Source organism: Talpa europaea (genome assembly GCF_964194135.1).
Source record: "Talpa europaea genome assembly, chromosome: 7".
NCBI lineage: Eukaryota > Metazoa > Chordata > Mammalia > Eulipotyphla > Talpidae > Talpa > Talpa europaea.
Window position 1 is genome coordinate 22,376,356 of NC_140074.1, and position 20,267 is coordinate 22,396,622.

Sequence of the window (20,267 nt, forward strand, 5' to 3'; positions counted from 1 at the left end):
CCCAGGAATGCCTCCATAACAATTTCCAAACAGGTATAAAGGTCTAATAAAATTTCACCAGAACTGACTTCCCAGGATGATTTCATTTGGTGATCAATTTCACCATATTCAAAAGGCAGGGATTAAAATTTGCTAATTTCTAAGTTCACTGGGACTACTGCCTCCCTAAAACTGACACCATTTCTGTCTTCCCTACAGAAGAGAATATTCAGAGCAGGCGGCAAGAAGATAGGACTCCGAACATTATTTTGGTCCTATTATAATAGGCATTGGTTTCCCACATTCAGCTTCTCAAACTCAAAACTCAATTGAAGTATGTTTTCCTATCAGCAGAGATAACTTTTAAAATGAGGAATATAAGGAATTTCCAGACCATCCTTTGGTATGTTGCAGAGACCTTTCTATTTGACAAAACTAAATATTCTGAATGAAGAGTCAAGTATAAGGAAGGAGAAGGGACAAGAAGATTGTGAAGAAGGGAAAGGGGTACATATTAGCCAATACCCCCACCCCCTGATATATTAGCTCTCCATAGTCAAATAATTTTTTTCCCCATAGAATGACCACAACTGCATGATTGCAAGCAGAGGATATAAACTCCACAACCACACTATAACTGAAACACTATTTTTTTTTTTTTTGAGGGGGGTAAGTTTTGTAGCTACATCAGTTCTTCCAGGCACTGGTGCTGTGGTGACCATGCTTTCTGCTGAAGTCTGAAAGCTGGAAAAAAAGTTGGAGGATGAGGGGGCTACCCCTGGTGCAGCAGCTTGAGCACAGCCCTGTGAAGCTGTCCACAGCCTCTGCAGCACGGGTTCAATTCCCAGCCAGCCAGGGAGATACCCACATGGCGCGGCAGACCTCTCCTGTCTCGCTCGCTGCTCCCCTCGGCAGTGTTTTCAGTCCATCTGCCTGTTCTGTTTCCCACTTTGTCTCTGATGAATTCCCTCACCCTCCCATGCCTATGGCCTGTACCCCAGCTCTTGTATAAAAAAAAAGTTGGTAGATGGGAAGGGAAAAGAGCCAACACACCAGGCACAAAGCTGGAAGGGCCTGAATGACTATGGGAATAAGAAAATGGAAGGGAAGGAATCTAGATATGGAGATTTTACAATTATATATTCTTTCATTCCACAAGCTGGGTTTACAAATGTAAAGAATCTAAAATATTTGCCTTTATAAAAATAGTTTTAAATATCATCTTAAGACAAAACCTACATGGGACAAAAATCTGAATGCCATTTATTGCAAATACTCAAATTACTTATTGTCATAAAACTCAACAATTAAGCTCAAAGGGGTACATAGTTTTTTGGTCATAGAGATAGGATTTAAAATAGGATTCTTGGTCCAGCATTTTTTCAATCTATTATGTCATCAATATGCCTGTAAAATTAGTAGGTGGGAGTTTGGAGGTTGCCACTAGGAGGCAAAATAAATTCTGAAGAGGGTTCCCATCCAGGGATCTCTAGGAAACATGACAAAGCAAAGGAAAAGGCTTAGTGTGGAGACTGAGGTTTGCTTTAGCCTCTCAAGTCTGACATTTAGGAAGAGAGATTCCTGGAAAAAAGCATTTCTTTGTATTTCAGGCATCTACTTTATTAATTTAACTTAATTTGTTAGTAGCTGATTTCTGTCAGTTTGTATTTAGGTTTCAAATTTGACAGGCCCATTTTAGAATGCACAGGCACAGAAACATAGTGCTGCTTTCCAAGCAAAACCAGAAAGATTTCTCTGGGGTTGTTTGGAATTTAAGGAATCAGAGGATGAGGGGACAAGGGCATAATTAAGACCTACATAGCAAATGATACTGTGGTCATATTAGGTATATTCATACTCACTGCTTTCTTCCATACCCACACCACACTTCCCTTTGGGTTTTCTAGGTTAAAAGTTACTGCTTTATTTCTCTGGCCATAATTTGAGCCAGAAAATGAAGGAACAGTTTTGTCTTTATGGTGGCCTTTACTTGTAAGTTTCTTTGTGACCACAGATCTGTGTAAGCATTCCACCCATTAAGCCAAGGAGCAGTTGAGAGAGTACAAATAATTGTTTTAGTTACATAAATAAATAAAATCCTCATCATCCATGTGTAGGAGATGGACAAAGTGTTTGTAGGCGTGTGCTATCAAGTACGAGCTCCTGGAGGTGAAGCCGTCTCCTCTGTGTTTAGAAAAACACAGTGAGAAAGTGCTCTTATTGGAAAAGGAGGCAGCTCTGGGTATCTAAAGGGAAGCCCCAGCGATTCTGTGATAGGTGGCACCATGATGCCATCTGAAGCCTTGGGGCAACTGTGAGTGCCACTGTCATCTGCAGGCTCAGCGCTCGGTGAGCCTCTATCACCAAGCATGGGGAGCTGCTGTGTGGAGGAGAAGATTTCCTGACTTGGAGTCAAGAGACGTGGAGTCGTGGGCTGTCGAATCTGTGAACCTGAGTTCTCCTGCAAATTGAGGATAATGCTGATTCCAGAGAGTTCTTAGAGGACCAAATAAAGACAAATATAGACTCATTTCTATTTTTCACTAAGTAAATTGGCATGAGCTTAAACATATGCATTAATCAATTAGTAATTTTTTTAAACCTATGTTACCATTTTGGAATTTTTCCTTGGAATTTCCAGTTGTCAAAGGAAATTTGCAAGCTCTGGATACAGAAATACCCAGCTGTTATGTAGGCCATGAAGTATCATGCAGGAAGCATTCTGAAATCCATTTCAGGACTCAGCACAGGAAGCTGGCAATAATAAACATCTTCCTCATTTTTTTCCAATTTACCTGCCCCACCTCTCCACACCAACTGGCCGCTTCAGTCAGGAGGGCCTCTTTGACCTTCCTTGTCATTAGTTTGGAGCTGAATTCATGCTTTTCTTCCTCCTGCCTGCCCTCCCAAATTCTCCCTACCCCCTAAGAATGGGTTCAAAGTTTACCTCCTTGTGCTATTATAGTCCACAAGACCCCCTTCCTTCCCTGACCATGCAGAGGTATCCTAAGCTGTATCAAAGCACCCTGCACCCCCAAAGCCCCATTCCTTCAGGTAGATTAAAAACTATCACTGGGGCTGGGAATCTTTAATTTCTTTCATGGTTCCCTCTTCAGCTTTCAACATAGTGTTGACACACTGACTAAAAGCCCATTTAATTACTTCCAAAGCAGTGACGCTGCAGATGATCAAACTGATGATGTGGCATCGTGGTTACAAGCACAGATTCCAGAGCTCTAGTGACTGGGTTCCAGCCCAGCTGCATCACTTTGCACCACAAGCTTTGCAAACTTGGGCAGGCAATTTATTTGGCTTCTTAGTGACCCAGTCTCCCAGCCTATCTAGGGTTTGGTTATGAATATTTGACATGAATTCATGTATTTAAAGAACACAGAAAAATGTTTGAAATGTAGTAAATACTAAGAAAGTACAGGTCACTGTTATTTTGTTGTTGTTGACATCCCCATTATCACTCTCAGGGCCCGCGTCTGTGTCTTCTGGATGTTGTGAGAAGCTGCTTTGCATGGGAAAAATGACCGGGAAATGTAGGACTTTCATAGAAAAAAAGACATAAGGAATATGGGGAGGGAGCAAGGGGCTGGGAATACATGGGTGGTGGCAACTGGAAATGGAAAAGGGGCCGAGATGAAGCCACGTGGCATATGAGGTTGGCAGCTGCCTCAGTTCTATTCTTGACTCAGGAATCTCTGAATAAGGACAATTATTTCCATAAATGCTTTAACACTATTAACCAAATACTAAAATCCTAGACTACCTAAGAAAAGTCAGAATCCTGCAATTGTAAAAAAGTATATAAATAATGAAGCAAAAGAATGAGAATTGGAAAAAGTGATTGAGAAGCAAATAAACAGCTAAAGGAGGTGTGTTTGAACATTCACTCCAGGCTGTAGGAGATGTTGAAGACTTGCCTTCCTTATCCCAAAATGCAAAATTAAAAAAAATTCTTTTCTGTTTAGAGATTTTTTTATATTAGAAAAATCAGATCTGCCATAGAGAGGGGGAACCAATAGTTATTAGACAAGTGTATCAGCTTTATGTAATTTTATTTTATCATGTTACTAGATTAGTATTATCCCATTTGAGAGAGGAAGCAAATGCTCAAGAATGGAAATAATGTGCTCAGCTAATGCATGGCAGAATTAGGTATGGAGAGGGACCTTTAACCTTTTAAAAAATTGACCATATCCAGGAATCCACTGGGGCCTAATAGGAAGGCATGTGGTTTGGCTTCCCTTCTCCTGGAGGGTAGTTTGTGCCAACGTGCGCAGTTACTCAGGGAAATGGACAATCACTAACAAGAATATTCTGGATTTTAAATAGCTACAAGGCATGTGGTTTGGCCTCATTTTTGTTAGCAATAATTTGTGCCAAGGTTTGTAGTTACTCAGGGAAATGGACAGTCACTGACAAGAATATTCTAGATTTTAAATAGCTTGAAGCTGGAAGAAAAGAAAAAATGCTGTGAGAAGACCTCCCCCTCGAGCAAGAATTTTTTTCTGAAACTAAAAATTATAGTAGCCAGAGACTCGCAAGGGAGATTTTGGTTCCATACAGATATTTTGGGGAAAAGATTTGATGTTCATGAAGAGTTTCATCTCACCATTCGGCTAGGGAAATTTTTTAAACCTTTGCTGTTTTTAATGTTATTGCCAACTGAAGTTATTTAATATCTGACGTGCCATGATTGCTCCAGGTGGAAGCACAGAAAATATTTTTGGAATGGTAGAGGCCACCTGACCACACATTCTTAACCCTCACCTAATGCTTTTTACCAAACCCTGCAGCTTCTCTTCAGAAGTTCATGAAATCTGGAATTTGCTAATATGTGTAGTTTTATGTGCTTGCTAGGTAATTTATTTCAAACTACAAAACTCTGCATGAAAAGACTGACTGGATTTTCTATTTACCTAGACTAGGAATCACCAGACTCCAGCCAGCTGCCACCTGCTTTTGTAAATAAAGTTTTATTGGCAAGACGCCACACCAGTTTATATACTTTCTATGGCTGCTTTTCTGCTACAGTGGCAAAGTTGAGTGGATGGGACAGAGAAAGGATGGTCTGTAAAACTACAATGGTTACTATGTGGCCCTTGGTAAGAAAGGTTTGCTGGAAGACTAAGGGTGCCTTGTGGGTATGGTGTGGGGACATGCATCAGGAGGAGGAGTGACCTTTGCCTTTGAATTATACCCAGTGTTGTAGATCAATTAAAAAAAATTTAAAAAGGAAAAATAAAAAGTTGCTGACCTAGAACATAGAAGAATTTTCACTTCTGGTTTTTGCTTCAGTGTCTTCCTCATTTACATAAAAATGTTAACTACTTTGAAAAAACCCTGTCATTTTCTAAGATGTTCCTGGGAATAATAAATTGAGGGCATTCTTTTAAGATAACCCAGACTCTAAACGAATAGTCTCTGATGCTAAGCTTCCTCTATGTTACCTGGTAAATGAGAAATATAAAGCTTTCAAGGGAAACAGATCTAGTTCAGGGATATGGCTAATGGCCCCCCATGCTCTCTGCTGCCTGACTCATGCTGGTCATTTCTGGGACCTTTGCATGACAACTTCTCCCAAACACTTTATTTTTATTTTATTTTGCTGAGGCTTATGTATTTACTGGAACAGCTTCTTTTTCTCTGACTTCTAGTCTTACATTTTTCAACCGGGAAAAACATTTGTCATCCCATTTCCTTTAGTTCTATAAAGGAAACAAGCAAAACCAAATTGCAACTGGTTTCTTCTTCCTTTCCTATCTGCCCTGACTCCAGTTTTCATATTATCTACCAACTTGGAAATGGGTAACTTACATACAGTACTGTTCACAGCCATGGTTCTGAAATTGCCCTGGAGGCACTTTCCATCCGAGTCTCTCTTTCATTTTGAGAAGTTTCCATCTGTGGATACAATTTGTTGCCCAAGACAAAGTCTTCCACATTCTCTTTAATTTATCCCCTATTCAACACTGTCTCCAATTCAACATTATCCAAATCTTTTTGTGAAGTATAAGAATTTATAGCACATAGATTTCTCCTTTTTATCAAATCAGAAATAGGAATAGCAAGGAAATGTCAGTGGATTATAAACATCCCCTCCTGTTGCCTCAATTTGGGCTGATCATGTTTCATCACACTGTTTTCCTAGATATGTTTCTACCTCAACTCTGAACAACTGCTAGGCATTCCTTATTTTGAGGAGTAAATTTCCTTATTTGGTGATGTTCTGGAAGATGATGTGATACACTGGCTCCTAATCTAAGTGGTGATTGTTACAGATACTGACAGATGAGAAACCATTATGAACCAGGCACTTCACGGATATTTCTGTTCTTCATACCTTGGCTTTTCTGCAGAGAAGGTATGATGATTTTAATTTAACTAATGAGAAAGCCAAGGTTAAAGTGATCAGAGAGGTTAAAGTGGACTCACAGGATACTAAGTAGCATAATTGAGAGTATGGCTTAAGTTGCTCTGATTTTAGAGTTTCTGTCCTTCTACCCCTGTAGGTTGCTCTCTGTGTTAAATGATGTACCTTCCGGTTGCTCCTCTTGACCAAGATGATGGAGACAGTGAGAAGGGCCCAACCAGAATCAGCATAGGTGGAAAACAGGGTTAGATTTAGAGATTACAAGGCAAAAACTCCCAGGCATTCCTCTTTTCCCTAGTTGCATGTTGATGGACTATCACCCACGAGTCTTTTCCCCACCCTAAAGAAGGAGTTGGTATTTGATTCATGCAATCCAGCCTTATATTATTCTTTATCTTCACCTGGATTCTTTTTGAAAAAAAATCACATAACGTTTAGGAAAGTCATGTTTAAGTGCATTAAGGCTTCCTTTAGCTGCACTATGTGTAATGTTGGCTCACTATGGGCCAACAGTGTTGAATAACAAACAAGGACTTCTCTACTACTTATCAGCAGTATTTAGATCTTTCTCAGAGAAAAGCATCAATCTTCATCTAACTTCCTCTCCCGTTTGGTAAGTTAACTTCCAGTGCCAATTTTGGAGAATCTAACTTTTCCATAAGGAAGTCATCAATATCCTTATAGATATTGTTTCCAGAGTTGGATTCAGATATAGAAATATTGAACATTTATTTGTACATATTTCATGAACCTCCTGGTATTAGCTATTGGGTAGTTATAAGGTCTTTCTAGTGTTGGACCCTACCCAAATGAAAATCAGTTTTTGCCTGAACCTTAATTCAATATGTAGTGAAGATTAGGAGGGACCAATAAGTGTTCAGTGTTTATACAGAGTAACTGAAAAGCAAGGAATGGTTTAGCTTCATCTTGCTTGTGGTCCAGGTCTCTAAACACACACATGCACAGGCCATCAACACTGTAAACATGCACAGCAAGAGACACAAACACAGATGGAACAATTATAATGTTTACTGAGTGTCTATTATGTGCCTAGCATGGTGAGTATTTATAGCTGGGTGTGTGTATGTAAAGGTAGAATGCCCGGGAGTAGAAGAAAAGCTCCTCCCTAAAACAGATGTGCCAAAAGAAGAGCAGAAGTCTTATAGACTGGAAGTCAGTTCATCAGAGGATTCAATGTTAATTTATTCTGAGCCAACCTGACCCTAATATCTCCTTTTTTTCCTAAACAATGGCAAATCCATGTATTCTGCAAAGGTTGAAATCAATAAAGGCATAGTCTCTGAAGCCAGATTGATTTGGGATCAAATGCCAGCTTAACCACTGATTTAGTGTAAGAGCAAGTTAGTCTAATATTCCTGTGCTTCAATTTTAACATTTTAAAAATTGTAAAAATAACCTCAAAGGGTTAAGAACAAATGAACACGTGGAGAATATCTGAAACCATACCGAGCTCAATGTAGATGCTCAATAAGTGTTGAGGTAAAGATGATGTGATTTCTGCACTGGCTGGGCTGTGGTGGGAGACTGGATACCATAGCTATCATGCTCTGTACTGACTCTACAGCAGTGCCTTTCAAATTGTACAGTTGTGTAGCATAGCTTTTGCCTGAACTTGGGATTTCCTGGAACTTCTCTAATGGAGAACATGTTGGCAAGGCAGAGACATTTAGTTGGAAGCAGATATCATTCTGGAACTCTGCCATAATTGTATATAAAGACTCATGTTCAGATCATGTAAAACCATGCAGATCTCAGGTTCCAGCAATTAGGACATCTTCCTACTAATCAGTGGAGTCCATTAGTCCTATGCTCATTCGCTCATCAGTTTATCATCTGTTGAGTGTGTATTACATTCTTAGAATTGTGTAGAAAATAAGACATATCCTAAAACATATGTCCTTAAGAAAGATGAACATAATCCAGAAGGTGATGCTGAAAAACAAATAGCTAAATCTCATCTACAGTGGTAGGGCTGAGATAGGGTATTATGCAGAGGGTAGTTTGTTGGTAATAGTGGTGATCCAAATTTGATGGGTGGACATCCTGTAAGAAAAGGGAGGATTAGGTAGACAAAGTGGGTCAGGAGACCCAAGGTAAGTTCAGAAACAGGAGGTAGCTGAGTACTGCTGGGGGGCAGGGCTCTGTGAGTGAGGTGGGGGCATGGTAAAAGACGGAGCAGGTGTTAGATTGTAAGAGATATTGTATATAATATTAAGGTCTTTGTAACTTCTCCTTAAGTGATGGCATGTCAGCAAAAGGACTCTAAGCATGGCACCGGCATGGACAGGTTTTCTAGAAAAAGGCTCTGGCAGTAGCATGTTGAATGATCTAGAGCGTAAATCAGTAAACTTTTTCTGCAAAGAGACAGATACTTAATATTTTAGGCTTTGCGGGCCACACACAGCCACCACTATTTATTCCTTTTCTTTGTTTTTAACAGCTCTTTAAAAAATATAAAAGCCATTCTTTAAATAACCCTTTTAACAGCTGGAGTTCAAATCCCAGTTTTACTACTGACTAAGTGTGAGATCTTGAGCATGTTAACATAACAACCCAGATTCAATTTCAACAGCCTTTTAACAACCCTTTTAGAAATGTAAAAGCCACTGGCAGTGATTGACTAATCCAGAGAAAGCAAACAGAGTGGGGAGGCTGTTGCTGTCATCTGAAGGTGACAAATGTAAGCCAAAGGAGAGAGAGAACAGAGAAAGTTGGGAGATGAAAGAGCCACTGAGGAACTAGAAGAGTCTAGAAAAATGTTAGCTTGGGAAGCTAGATAGATGGGGTGCACTTTACTGGGATCAGGATTCAGCAGTTTAGAGACTTAGAACTAACCTATTTGTGAGGTGTCTGGGCAGGGATGGACAGGAAACACTTGTACATAAGAAAAAGAAGAGAGATTTAGCCTGGCTATAGATATAACGATAGCTGACATACAGGGGAACGCTGGAGTCACAGAATTATTAGTGCAGATGGAATAAGATTCCCAAGATGATTGATAAGAGCTGGGTAGAAGAGGAGAAGTTCAGAAAGATGATAAAGAACAAACTGAGGAAAAGCAAACCAGTGAGAGTGATTTCTAAGGTAGCAAGAAAGCAGGTTTAGGAAGAAGTGTTTAGCTTGTTTAGAATGCTACTGACAGGTCTGATTAGATAAGACAACTGTCTCTTTTATTTTTTTTAAAGATTTATTTATTTATTTATTTATACAAGATCCGGGGTGCAGGCCAGATTTGCGGGAGGATGAGAGGATTCACCGGAGACAGAGTGGGGAGCAGAACAGGAAGACTGATGAAATACACTGCTGAGGGGAGCAGTGGGCGAGACAGGAGAGGTCTGCTCGCCATGTGGGACCCTCGCCGGCAGGCTGGGATCAAACTGGCACTGCAGAGGCTGTGGACAGATTCACAGCACGGTGCTCAACCACCTGCGCCACCAGGGGAGGCCCAACTGCCTCCTTTTTGAAGAAACAAGAAATTACTTTTTTGTGGGGGTCTTTTTCCAAGTGTATGTTGCATGCTACCTTAGAAATAGAAAGCAATTGTAAATTGTCTCTTATATAAATTATATAAATATACCAAATCAAGTAGAAATATACAGGGCCTTATATAATTCATGATTAATCTTGGGGGTACCAAGGATGGCTTTCTATATGCAAAATATTTCTTGGCTGTTAAGTTGGCTACTTTTGGACAATAAGTACCAAGTGCCATTAATGCACCAGGCCCATGAAGTGAGGCTACAAATACTTTTCTGATGGACCTTGCAGGGCAGAGCACAGCAATATAGTGAAACCAGTCAATTATGGATTCACACAAACCACAGGATTTAGTAATGAAAGAGAAAATGAGACAAAGTTCTCTTGTTTTCTAAATCATCTGGCACAAGCTCCCTGAAAGGAATTTCTAGTTTGTTCTCAATGGCTGTGCCAGAAAGTCCAGACTGAATCAGATGGCCACCTTTGGTCATTTAACCTTCTGGTCAGTCCAGAACTTTTCCTCCAAACTGGCAGATTTGGGGTCTGTTAACACCCAGCACGTCTGCTCCCTTCACACAGGTCCTCTTGTTTTCAGTCTGCTCTCTAACCCAATGTCCCTATGAACTCAATCTAATCCACATGCAGGTAAAGGGGAGGGCAGGAGGGTAGTTGAGGAGGATGGAAGAGTGCTTGGTATTCTTAAGTGTCCTTTTAGAACAGAGTTTTGTCTACCTCACCAAACCTTTTAACAGAACTAACAGCAGGCACAGAATTTCACCCTGAAGTTCGCCTTCTTCCCCTTTTCTATCTCAGCATTTAAAGGTGGTCCTTGAATCTCTGACCTCAGAACTGCCTGTGGTATTTGTTAAAATGCAAAGAGGGGGCCCTACTGTAGAAAGAGTTTCTGGAGCAGGGTAGGATCTGCTAGTCTACATTTCTAGAGAGTTCCTTACAATTATTATGCATATGGAATGTGACAACCCCTCCTGTATTGATATTTTAAAGTTTAGAAGTTTAAAGAGAAGTCTCTTGCCTGTTGGAGTTTAATGCAAACTTGTGGTCTGGGTTACTTGAGCCTATAACAGAGCTTCAGGGTTTGTTAGATTCTGGAGAAGAGTGAGCTTGCCTTATTTATGGATTTGCTGGAATCTGTCATTGTATCTAAGGTCAGCAGGTATCTGTAAATTCCAAAGGGACAGTTGCAAAGTACCCTGTACTAACTCTCCACCTCCCCTCCCCCCAATTTCTACCCATGCACCTCTAAATCCACTTGCCACAAGTATGAGTTCGGTTTGAATCTGTAAACATGGAAATTAGACCATTTCACTTTCCAGCTTAATAGCTCTCCAAATGTCAGACAAAACCTAAGCCTTCTCTTGGTCTCATTCTACACCATTCCACTACCACACTCCAGTCAAATGATCTTCCTTTGGGTTCCTTCAATGGCCTGAGTTCATTTTTTACTTTGGGGTTTTGCACTGCTTTTCCCCATAGAGGAATATTCTTCCTCTATGTCACAGGGTGAACACCGGTTATCCTCAAGTCTTGGCTTGCAGATGTCCTCTCCAGGGTACCTTCTAAACTGGTCACCAAACCATTCCTTATTACATCCTTGTTTTCATTTCCTGCCCAACATTTATCACCACTTGACATTTTTCTTGCAATTTTTTCTTTGTTTATTGTCTTATTCTATTCATTCACTAATCCACTATTAACTCAGTACCTGTTTGGTCCTATGGACTTTTCCCAGCACTGGGGATACAGCAATTAAGAAAGTCTCTACCCTTATGGACAAGCAATCAACAAATACATAAACAATATGCCAAATAACAATAAAATCTGTGGCTAAAACAGCAGACTTAAAGGGATGGAGAATGATGAGGAGTGCTTTTTTTTTTTAAGATAGAATGAGCAGAAATCTAAATCCATGTAAACTGCAAGAGAACACAGACTTTTGTTTCTCTTGCACAATATTCCTAGAGAATAGGTTTGTATTTGGGGAAAAAAAAAGGGATAGATTAATAAACACTTACGGGAGGAATAAATAAACGAAGTCATCTCTTATCATTTAAATACTATACTTACTTCCCTGACTCCCAAACCAAGATTTGATGGACAGAGAATGAGTCTTCCTTCCCTCCATACCCAGTATATAACGTAAGTTTTAGTTCAGAGTAAGCGTGGGATGTTTGTGAAACAAAGGAAGAAGTATTGATCATGATGAACCAGTTTGTTAAATTATATTTGGGGACTATTGCTTCGGAAGTTGATATTCTAAGAAACATGTGACTTTATTTCAACTAGTAAACTATATGTAAGATAAGATGCACTAGTATCTGAATAGTCCTTTTTTCACAAAACTAATTTCTTTCAAATCAAGCTTTGGCATATTGGAAAGCCAAAGAAATAATACACCTCTCTCAGTTTCTTCCTCCTTGACCTATCTTGCTGGTGCAGGCTGTTTCAAGTATACTTTAATACACTGCTAAGTCCTACCAACCAATAGCCAGCTGCATTTTTTCAGACTCTTTTAGAAAGATGGATTTGGGTACTAAGCAAAACCAGACTAACTGCACTATAACACTGGACATTTCAGCACTTCTCTGTTTGAAAATAAATGAGTGTCTCTGAACCACTACTGAACACAATAATGATGACAAGCAATGAAACCCAACACAAAGAGGTCACCAGCAGTGCATAGCAAAGCGGTCCCAATGGCAGCTCCATGCTGCCTGTGTGCTCTGTGCAGATACATTCACTTCTTCTCAAATTGTACTTGGAAAACTGTATAGAAAACCACGCCACAAGGCTTACTAACCAGCTAAGTAAGATGGAAAAATTATGACGTCAAAGATCAGAAACAGAAATCTCTTATTTTTCTCTACCACAAGTTGTAATTTGCATTAAAAAGCTCTGTCAAGGAGAGAGCTAGAGTGAAATTTTGATAGTGACAAGGACTGTAAAACAGCTTTATCATACCCTTCATGGTGATTTGCCTTTTAATGCTGCTCCCCACCTCCACCCCCACCAGTATTCTAGTGACTGAGGTACCAGTCCTGCTGTCCTAGTACTAGCATGTTCAGTACTGTCAGTGCAAGCAGCCATATTTGTTTTTCTGGCAAGAACCTGCTGTTTTTCTGTTTTTTCTGGCAAGAGTCTGCTTATTCATCTTAAAGTTATTTGGATCAGATTCTCAGTAAGGTGAAAACCAAAAGGCAAAAGTAGGATTTCTAAGTGGTATCTCAAGAATTGTTGGTATTCCTGAGATTACTGGGCCAAGAAATTGTTCATTGATCAAAGAAGTACTTGGAAAACAGTGCATACTATATCATCCACTTGGAAAGTCACAACACACATTGCAATCTTTAAAAAGTTAAAAAAAAAGGCAAAAAAAACCAGAAAATTTTCAATTGGGGGATAGTTAAATGCATTCTGAAACAGTAATCAGTTGCTTAAAAAGGTGATATAGAGCTCTACATACTTTTATGAAAACGTCTCCTAGATATGTAGACATGCTGTTGAATAAAACCAAGTCAAATTTCTAAACATGAGTAATATCCCATTAAAAATCCAAATGCTATGCCTTTATATGTATTTTATATATAATACAATAAAATATATAAAAATTCCAAAAGGATGTATACCAAATTATTAAGAGTAACATTCTCTGGGGTATAGAACTGGGGGATGAGGGAGACTTGCATTTTTACTTTATAGATTTAGGTATTATTTGAATTGTTTTATAGCCCCTTTATTAGTTTTATAATAAAAAACCAAGCACAATATTAAAAATATAGAAGTAAAGTCCAGCAATAAATACATCTGTTTAGTTTTAGGCGATCATATCCCAAACTCATGTGCTCACTGAATCCCATTTGGGGCGCACCCAGTAACAGCGTGTGCAACAAACTCTGAAGTTACTGCACTCAAGGCTCTCTCCACTCCCCATCACCTATGAGTTTTAACCTTCTATGTTCTTCTGTAAATGAGTCAAGGAGGTAGAAGAGACCACAGAAATGATCTGGCACAACCCCCTCACTTTTGAAATGCAGCAAAGGTGGCCATGAAATGTGAAAGGTATTGGCAAGATTAGCCAGAAGCCTTCAATCCTTATCTGGCTCCTCCCATAACATTCCTGTATTCCCAGGTGATGTAGGTGGGCTGTGGCCTTGGGCTTCATAAAAGCACACAAGGACATTGTTTGGACGTCTTGGTAAGACATGACCTCAATATTCTCCTTGCAGTTGCAGGCACAGCAGAGTTTTAATCATCCCTTCTCTCTTCCCAGCAGCCTGTTTTTTCTTTTGCTTAAATTCTCATATTGTTTATTCAAGTAGTTCTTGGGAACTCAGAATGTGTCAGGCATGATGCTTGATACTATATATATATTAATGAAAAGTTTATCTTCTCCATCATGGAGCTCCATGATGGAGAAGAGAAACCCAGCAGTCTGTCTTGTTCTACAGCTTTTCATGAGGAAGTAGGTACTATTCAAAGGAAGGAACCCTGAGAAGAATTGGTGGAAAACAACAAAGGTCTTGATGCAGCTAGGTGTCCCTGGTGAAGCAGGGAGAGGTACGCATACACTCCAAAAGCATGGCCTGGAGTTTGAAACTGCCCTTGCCAATTCTGCCTTTTACTAGTTATTTAACATTGGCTGAGTCCTTTAACTTCTGGGAATCTTAATCTCTTCATCTTTAAAGTAGGGATCACAGATCATATGTTACACCTTGCAGTGAACATTGAGATGATGACTATGAAAGGTTTTTAAAGGTTTTTTTTCACATTTAGTCTATGAGTCAAGTGATGACTGCTGACATGGGGGCAGTGTGTATGTATTTAGTCAAGAAATTCTAATTTCCATCTTTCTCCCCTCACTACACCCTTAAATCTCAATAGTACCAATCCTGGGCAAAAGACTAAGGAGATATGAATAAAATGGAAGCACACTTGAGGAACTAACTGATTAGTGGGAATAATTTGCATGATTTGGCTCAGTGGGTTGGGCAGGTACAATGGCTGAAGTGAGTCCTAGGGCATCATTCACCTGAGTGCCAGGCACCACTGTCTCCGGCACCTGCCATCTTGGTGGCCTGACACAGGACCTGACTCTCAGTGACCCTGTGGCCTCAAAAGGATTTACTACAACTTTGGTCTGATGCAACAATTTACTATAAATATGAAAGATCAGGAAAGAAGTGAAGAAATCATAGCAACTAAGCAGATCAAGCAAAGTTCAAGCTGGGAAGGAATGAAGCCAGAAACAAACAAGAAGAGAGATTATCAACTCAGACTCTTATGCTGCCTTGTGTTTGGGTGTGGGTGCAACATCAGTGCCTCGGCTTTCTTATCTAAGATGTGGTAACAACAGTAGTGTTTACCCTATAGGTTTGCTGGGAAGATGAAAAAAAAATGCTTTGAAAGCACTAAGCACATTGTCTGGTATATCATAAGAGCACACAGAAAAAAAATACTTAGTATTATTATTGAAGTTCTTTGGTCTATTGGTTTACTAAGGCTGAGGCAATATTATTGACATTTTAAAGGTACTACAGTTGTGGGAATGATGGACAAAGATTGTTTATCAAGTTTTAGAAGCATAGACAGGACTACTCTTTGGAATCATGTAAACTTGATATTGAGTCCTCAATCCAGTTATTACTAAAAATGTAATATTGGATGAGCTGCTGAACTTATTTTTTAATGTAAAACTGGAGGTTGATGTCACACTTGCGGATTGACTGTTAGAATAAAAAGTTCAGCTTCATATAAATAAACCTGGCATCACACCTGGCACAATAAACCCTGACTTATTTCCTTCCATACACAAAACTAGTAAACTAGAAAAGAGGATTAGCCTAACAATAGCTGTTAGAAGTAGATTTAATGAAAAGAGCACCAGGCATGGATTCAGGGTGAGGACTCTGGGTTGGAGGGCCTTACAGGTTTTTTTCCCCTCACAGTTACTGTATAATTCAAGTGATGATTTTTGTCACATATTTTGGCTCTGCCACCTAATAAATACGATATTTATCAAGTTCCTAGATTTTGTTTCCTCTTCTGTAAAGTGTGGGTAAAAATGGTACCCACTTTTCAGGGCTGTTGGAATGCATAGAGATGACATACACCAAGAGTTAACACTTGTCTATCAGAGAGCACTGCTCTTTGAATAGCAGAAATCATTGTTTTGAGGGCTACTATAAAGTATGGTTTCATAAAGCATGGCATAGTGGTTGGTACCCATGTAGTGTTAAAAAAAATTCTGTGCTTATTAATTCTACAGCCACTACTGATTTTACATTATGAATGGCTATGGCCCAAGGAAATCAGTAAGTCATACATGCTGTCATTCCAGGAGCAGCATATCAAAACAGAGACACTAAGAGATACTAGGATAATTAATCACAAGACTGGCTGGAAATAAAATCTTTCTGGAACAAACAGCCCTGTCCAGCCCAGAGAGAGGAAGGGCTCACACAGAGGGCGCAGCAGTTTCTGGCTGCACTCTCTTCCCAGCCCTGGGGGAGCCTCTCTTCCTACCACACACATGGAGACAGTGTCCCCGTTTTGAAGCTTTTCAATGGCTCATCTCACAAAGTGGTAATGTAATAATGACTTGGCCTGATTATTTTTCAGCCAGAAGTTCAAAGCTATCAGGAGAGCATCTCATTCATCTTTGGGGTCCTCTGGGGATTAGGGTGGATGGGCATAGACACTATTATCTTACAAAGATGAGAGCACAGAGTTTAGAGAAAGTAAAAACCCTGTTTTTGCTCTAAGTCTACCAATGGTGAGAGAAGGCTTGAATCCAAGATGTGATCCCTGAGGCTTAGTGCTCTAACTGCTATCCCTGGAAACACCTTGAAGGAAGTGTGAAGAGGGTCTCTTGGACAACCCATGGCCCCTTGCTTCCCCCCGCCACCCCCCAATCCCAGTAGCTGCAAGGCTCACCTGTCAGTGAATTGAATCTCTTCTCCGTTCCTGGCCCAGCTGATGGTAGGCCTTGGGTTGCCTATGGCTTCACAGTGCAGAAGCACACTCAGAGTCCCGCTGGCCAGGGCCACAGTCTGTCCCAGGTGGGTGACCACCTCTGAGGCGGACAGCTGCTGGGCAGCAGAGATCTTCCGCAAGATGGTGGGTTTGCGGTGAGGCCTGCGAGAGCCGCCCCCAGCCTCTGCAGAGGAGGAGGTCCGCAGGGAGCTGGTGAAGCCAGACACGTGTTTATGAGGAGGAATGGCCACAAGGGGAAGCCGCCGCTCAGAAGGCTTGAGGAGCACGTCCTGGTGCTCCAGATGGCTGCGGAAGATCTCCTGGGCCAGCTGGGCCACCAGGTGCTTGCTGTAGATGTCACGAAGCTCCTCGGGCTGCTGGGAGAGGTTTCGAAGGATGTCGTCCAGGCGCTTCTGTTCAGTGACCAGGGTGAAGGGCAGGTGCAGAAGGGCCTGCTCTGCGTGCTGGTCCTCCTCTGAGGATGTATTCTTTTCTGTGGAGTCCTGGCCATCCCACGAGGCCAGGAGCTCTCCCGGCCAGCCCCCCTGCTCCAGCAGCCTCGACACAAGGTCATCGTAGCGGCTCCCTGTGTCAGCAGTGAAGCCCCGCTTCTCAGCCTTGCTGCCATTAGAGAAGATTCCATTCTGGTGCTTGTGGGTCTGCAGGGCCTCCTTTGGGTGGACCTTCCGCACCACGAGGGCCTCTTCCTCGCTCCTCAGGCTCAGGGGCCGGGCCACCAGCTTGCGGTTGCCTCCAATGAGCTTGATCACGAACTGCTCCCGGGCCGGCCCAGCGGAGCAGGTGTAGACGCCTGCATCAGAGGGCTTGAGGCGATGGATCTTCAGGTAGCCAAAGGGAGCCACGGTGACGTGAGCAGAGCTGATGAGGTGCTGGCCATCTTTTTCCCAGGTGATGAGGGGCTTGCGGAAGCGCCGTGTGGGACACCGTAGCACCACCACAGTCTTGGGGAGCAGGTAGGCGAATCCCCCCACCACAAAGTGTAGCTTCCTCTGCCTGCGCGTCTGGATGTAGACCTTCTTTTCGGCTGCAATATGAGGGCTCTGCTTAGTGGCTGGCCGTCCAGGCCCTGGAATGAGAACCAGAGAGATGGAGAAAGGTAAGGGAACAGCAGAGGATAAAAGACAAAGATTCAGTGACAGGAGAGAGGGAACGGAGAGGGTGAAGAGGAAGGACATAGAGGAAAGAAAGGCCTACAGAATTTATTTTGGCCAGGGCCTTCATTTACCATCTAAGGTTTTATGGGAGGAATTGACTGCCAGCTGTGGACCATCAAGCTGCCTGTCGCAATCAAACAGTGAACTAATGAGGTGCAGTGGGGCACCCCACTATCACCCTGCTGGGTCTTTTTGCCCCTAGAAGCTGAGATGCAGAGTTCTAGAGGGAGGAGGAACCCAGGGGAAAGGCAGTTCCTCTCATTAAAAGGACTTAAAAAATCAGAATTATAAAAAGAGGCAGAGGATAATGTGAAGGGGAATGTCTCCATTTCAGTGTTTACCCTTTGGGTCCAGCAGAGCACCAGGGCCCTAATGCGCATGGGGAGGAGAGCCCAGAAGTGTTATAACTCTAGGGATTAATATTAAACAGAACAAATCTGTTTAGAGCAGTTTAAAACCCCAGAGTGGATAACATTAGACTTCATTAGTATTATGCTGCCTCCGGCTTCCAGATCTCTGTACGCCAGCAAATGATCTTTGCTCTACCCCCTGCAAACTGTTTTTCCAGCAGAGAAGAGAATTCTGCCTGGCCACTGGTAATTAAGATTCCTGCTCCAAATCCAGCTGAGCTCTCCAGGCTGCTGCCCTCCACAGGATTTTTTTGCCCGAGATCTTCCACTGGCCTTGGGTTTAGGATAGGCTATGGCATGGCTATGGCTGCTTGTATGTGAGCTCATCTCCCTGTCCCCACAGAACTCTGACTACTCACTTGCACAGGTTGCCAGCATACAGGGCCTGATGGATGATGAGAACGGCAGAGGAGGGCACAGGGAGGAATTGACAATGGCTGTGACGCCGGTTTTCAGCACCTTCTGGCAAATGGCACTTCGAGTCTGGGTGCCCTCCCCACAGCTTGTGGAACACTGATGGGAAAAGAAAGATCAAATGCATGTAAACACAGGGAAGCAGAGGCTAATGGGTTTTTGTGTGGGCTCCCAAAGTCACCAAAACATGAGAAAAGTTCCTTGGAAATGCAACAGCCACTGAGAGAGTGAGAGAGAAATATTAATTATATAACATTTCTGGAAGACATGTTCATACTGTAGCCACATTCACCTCTCAGATATTCTCTAAGGTTCCCCATAGACATTTTACCTATTTTTACTTATGTGCTCTGGGATTTAGAGTTTCTGTGTTTTATAAAGCCCTATGCTGAAATTCTAGCTTACTGTTTCACTAGTTGGCAAATTAAACCCTGAGTCTGTTTCCAGTTTTCATGCTTATTTTACAAGGTTGGGAATTAAATGAGATAAAATATTTGAAATGTCACACACTAAAATGACAATTAATGCTAGTTCCTTTCTTCTTCCATCACAAAGAAATAATATTTAAAGCCAACCATCATATAACTGATATGTATTCACTTGAGGTGGGGGGCTAGATGCTATTGGAAAAAAGACGTATGAGATGGTTTCTAAAATCAAGGAGCTGTCATCATATGAGAGGAAAAGTTCAAATGCACTAAGATGAAACAGTATTAGGAAGTAGAAATAAAAACCACAGTGAAATACAACTTCATATACACTAGCACGACCATAATCAAGAGATAATAATAGGTGTTGTTTATTGAAAGTAACAAAGTAGAGGGCCTCCCCGGTGGCGCAGCGGCGGTTGAGCACTGGGTTGCGAATCTGCCTGCAGCCTCTGCAGCGCCGGTTCGATCCCTGGCTGCTCCCTGGCCACCAGCAGAGGGTCCCACATGGCGCGCAGACCTCTCCTGCCGCCCGCTGCTCCCCTCAGCAGTGTACTTCGGTCCTTCTGCCTGCTCTGCTCTCCGCTCTGGCTCTGGTGAATTCTCTCACCCTCCCGCGCTTCTGACTGTACCCAGTGCTTGTATAAATAAATAAATAAATCTTAAAAAAAAAAGTAACAAAGTAGAAAAATTAGAGCCTTCATGTGTTGGTGGTGGGAATATGAACTGGTGCAACTAAACCACCTTGGAAAACAGTTTGGTAGTTTTTCAAAAAGTTAAACATAAATTTACCATATGACCCAGAAAGTTCACTCTTAGGTCTCTACCCAAGAGAAATGAAAACATACATCCACACCAAGACTTGTGTGCAAATATTCACAGCAGCATTATTTATAATAAGCAAAATATGGAAACAATTCAAATGTCCATCAAGTGGTGAATGGGTAAACCACATGTGGTATAACTGTGTAAGGGAATATTATGCCACCAT

General features: G+C 41.5%; 1 protein-coding gene across 2 annotated transcripts in view; it reads right to left on the reverse strand.

Annotated features, from left to right (window-relative positions):
* The window catches only part of ADAMTSL1 (ADAMTS like 1), a gene marked incomplete at both ends in the record, with an annotated part of 350,834 nt that overhangs the window by 82,638 nt on the left and 247,929 nt on the right, over nucleotides 1-20,267 (reverse strand). For both annotated transcript variants that reach the window (XM_084239275.1, XM_084239274.1), the window contains 2 exons: nucleotides 16,811-17,936; nucleotides 18,794-18,947. In XM_084239275.1, the coding sequence (XP_084095401.1) occupies nucleotides 16,811-17,936; nucleotides 18,794-18,947 (1,280 nt within the window). The remainder of the gene's footprint in view (nucleotides 1-16,810; nucleotides 17,937-18,793; nucleotides 18,948-20,267) is intronic.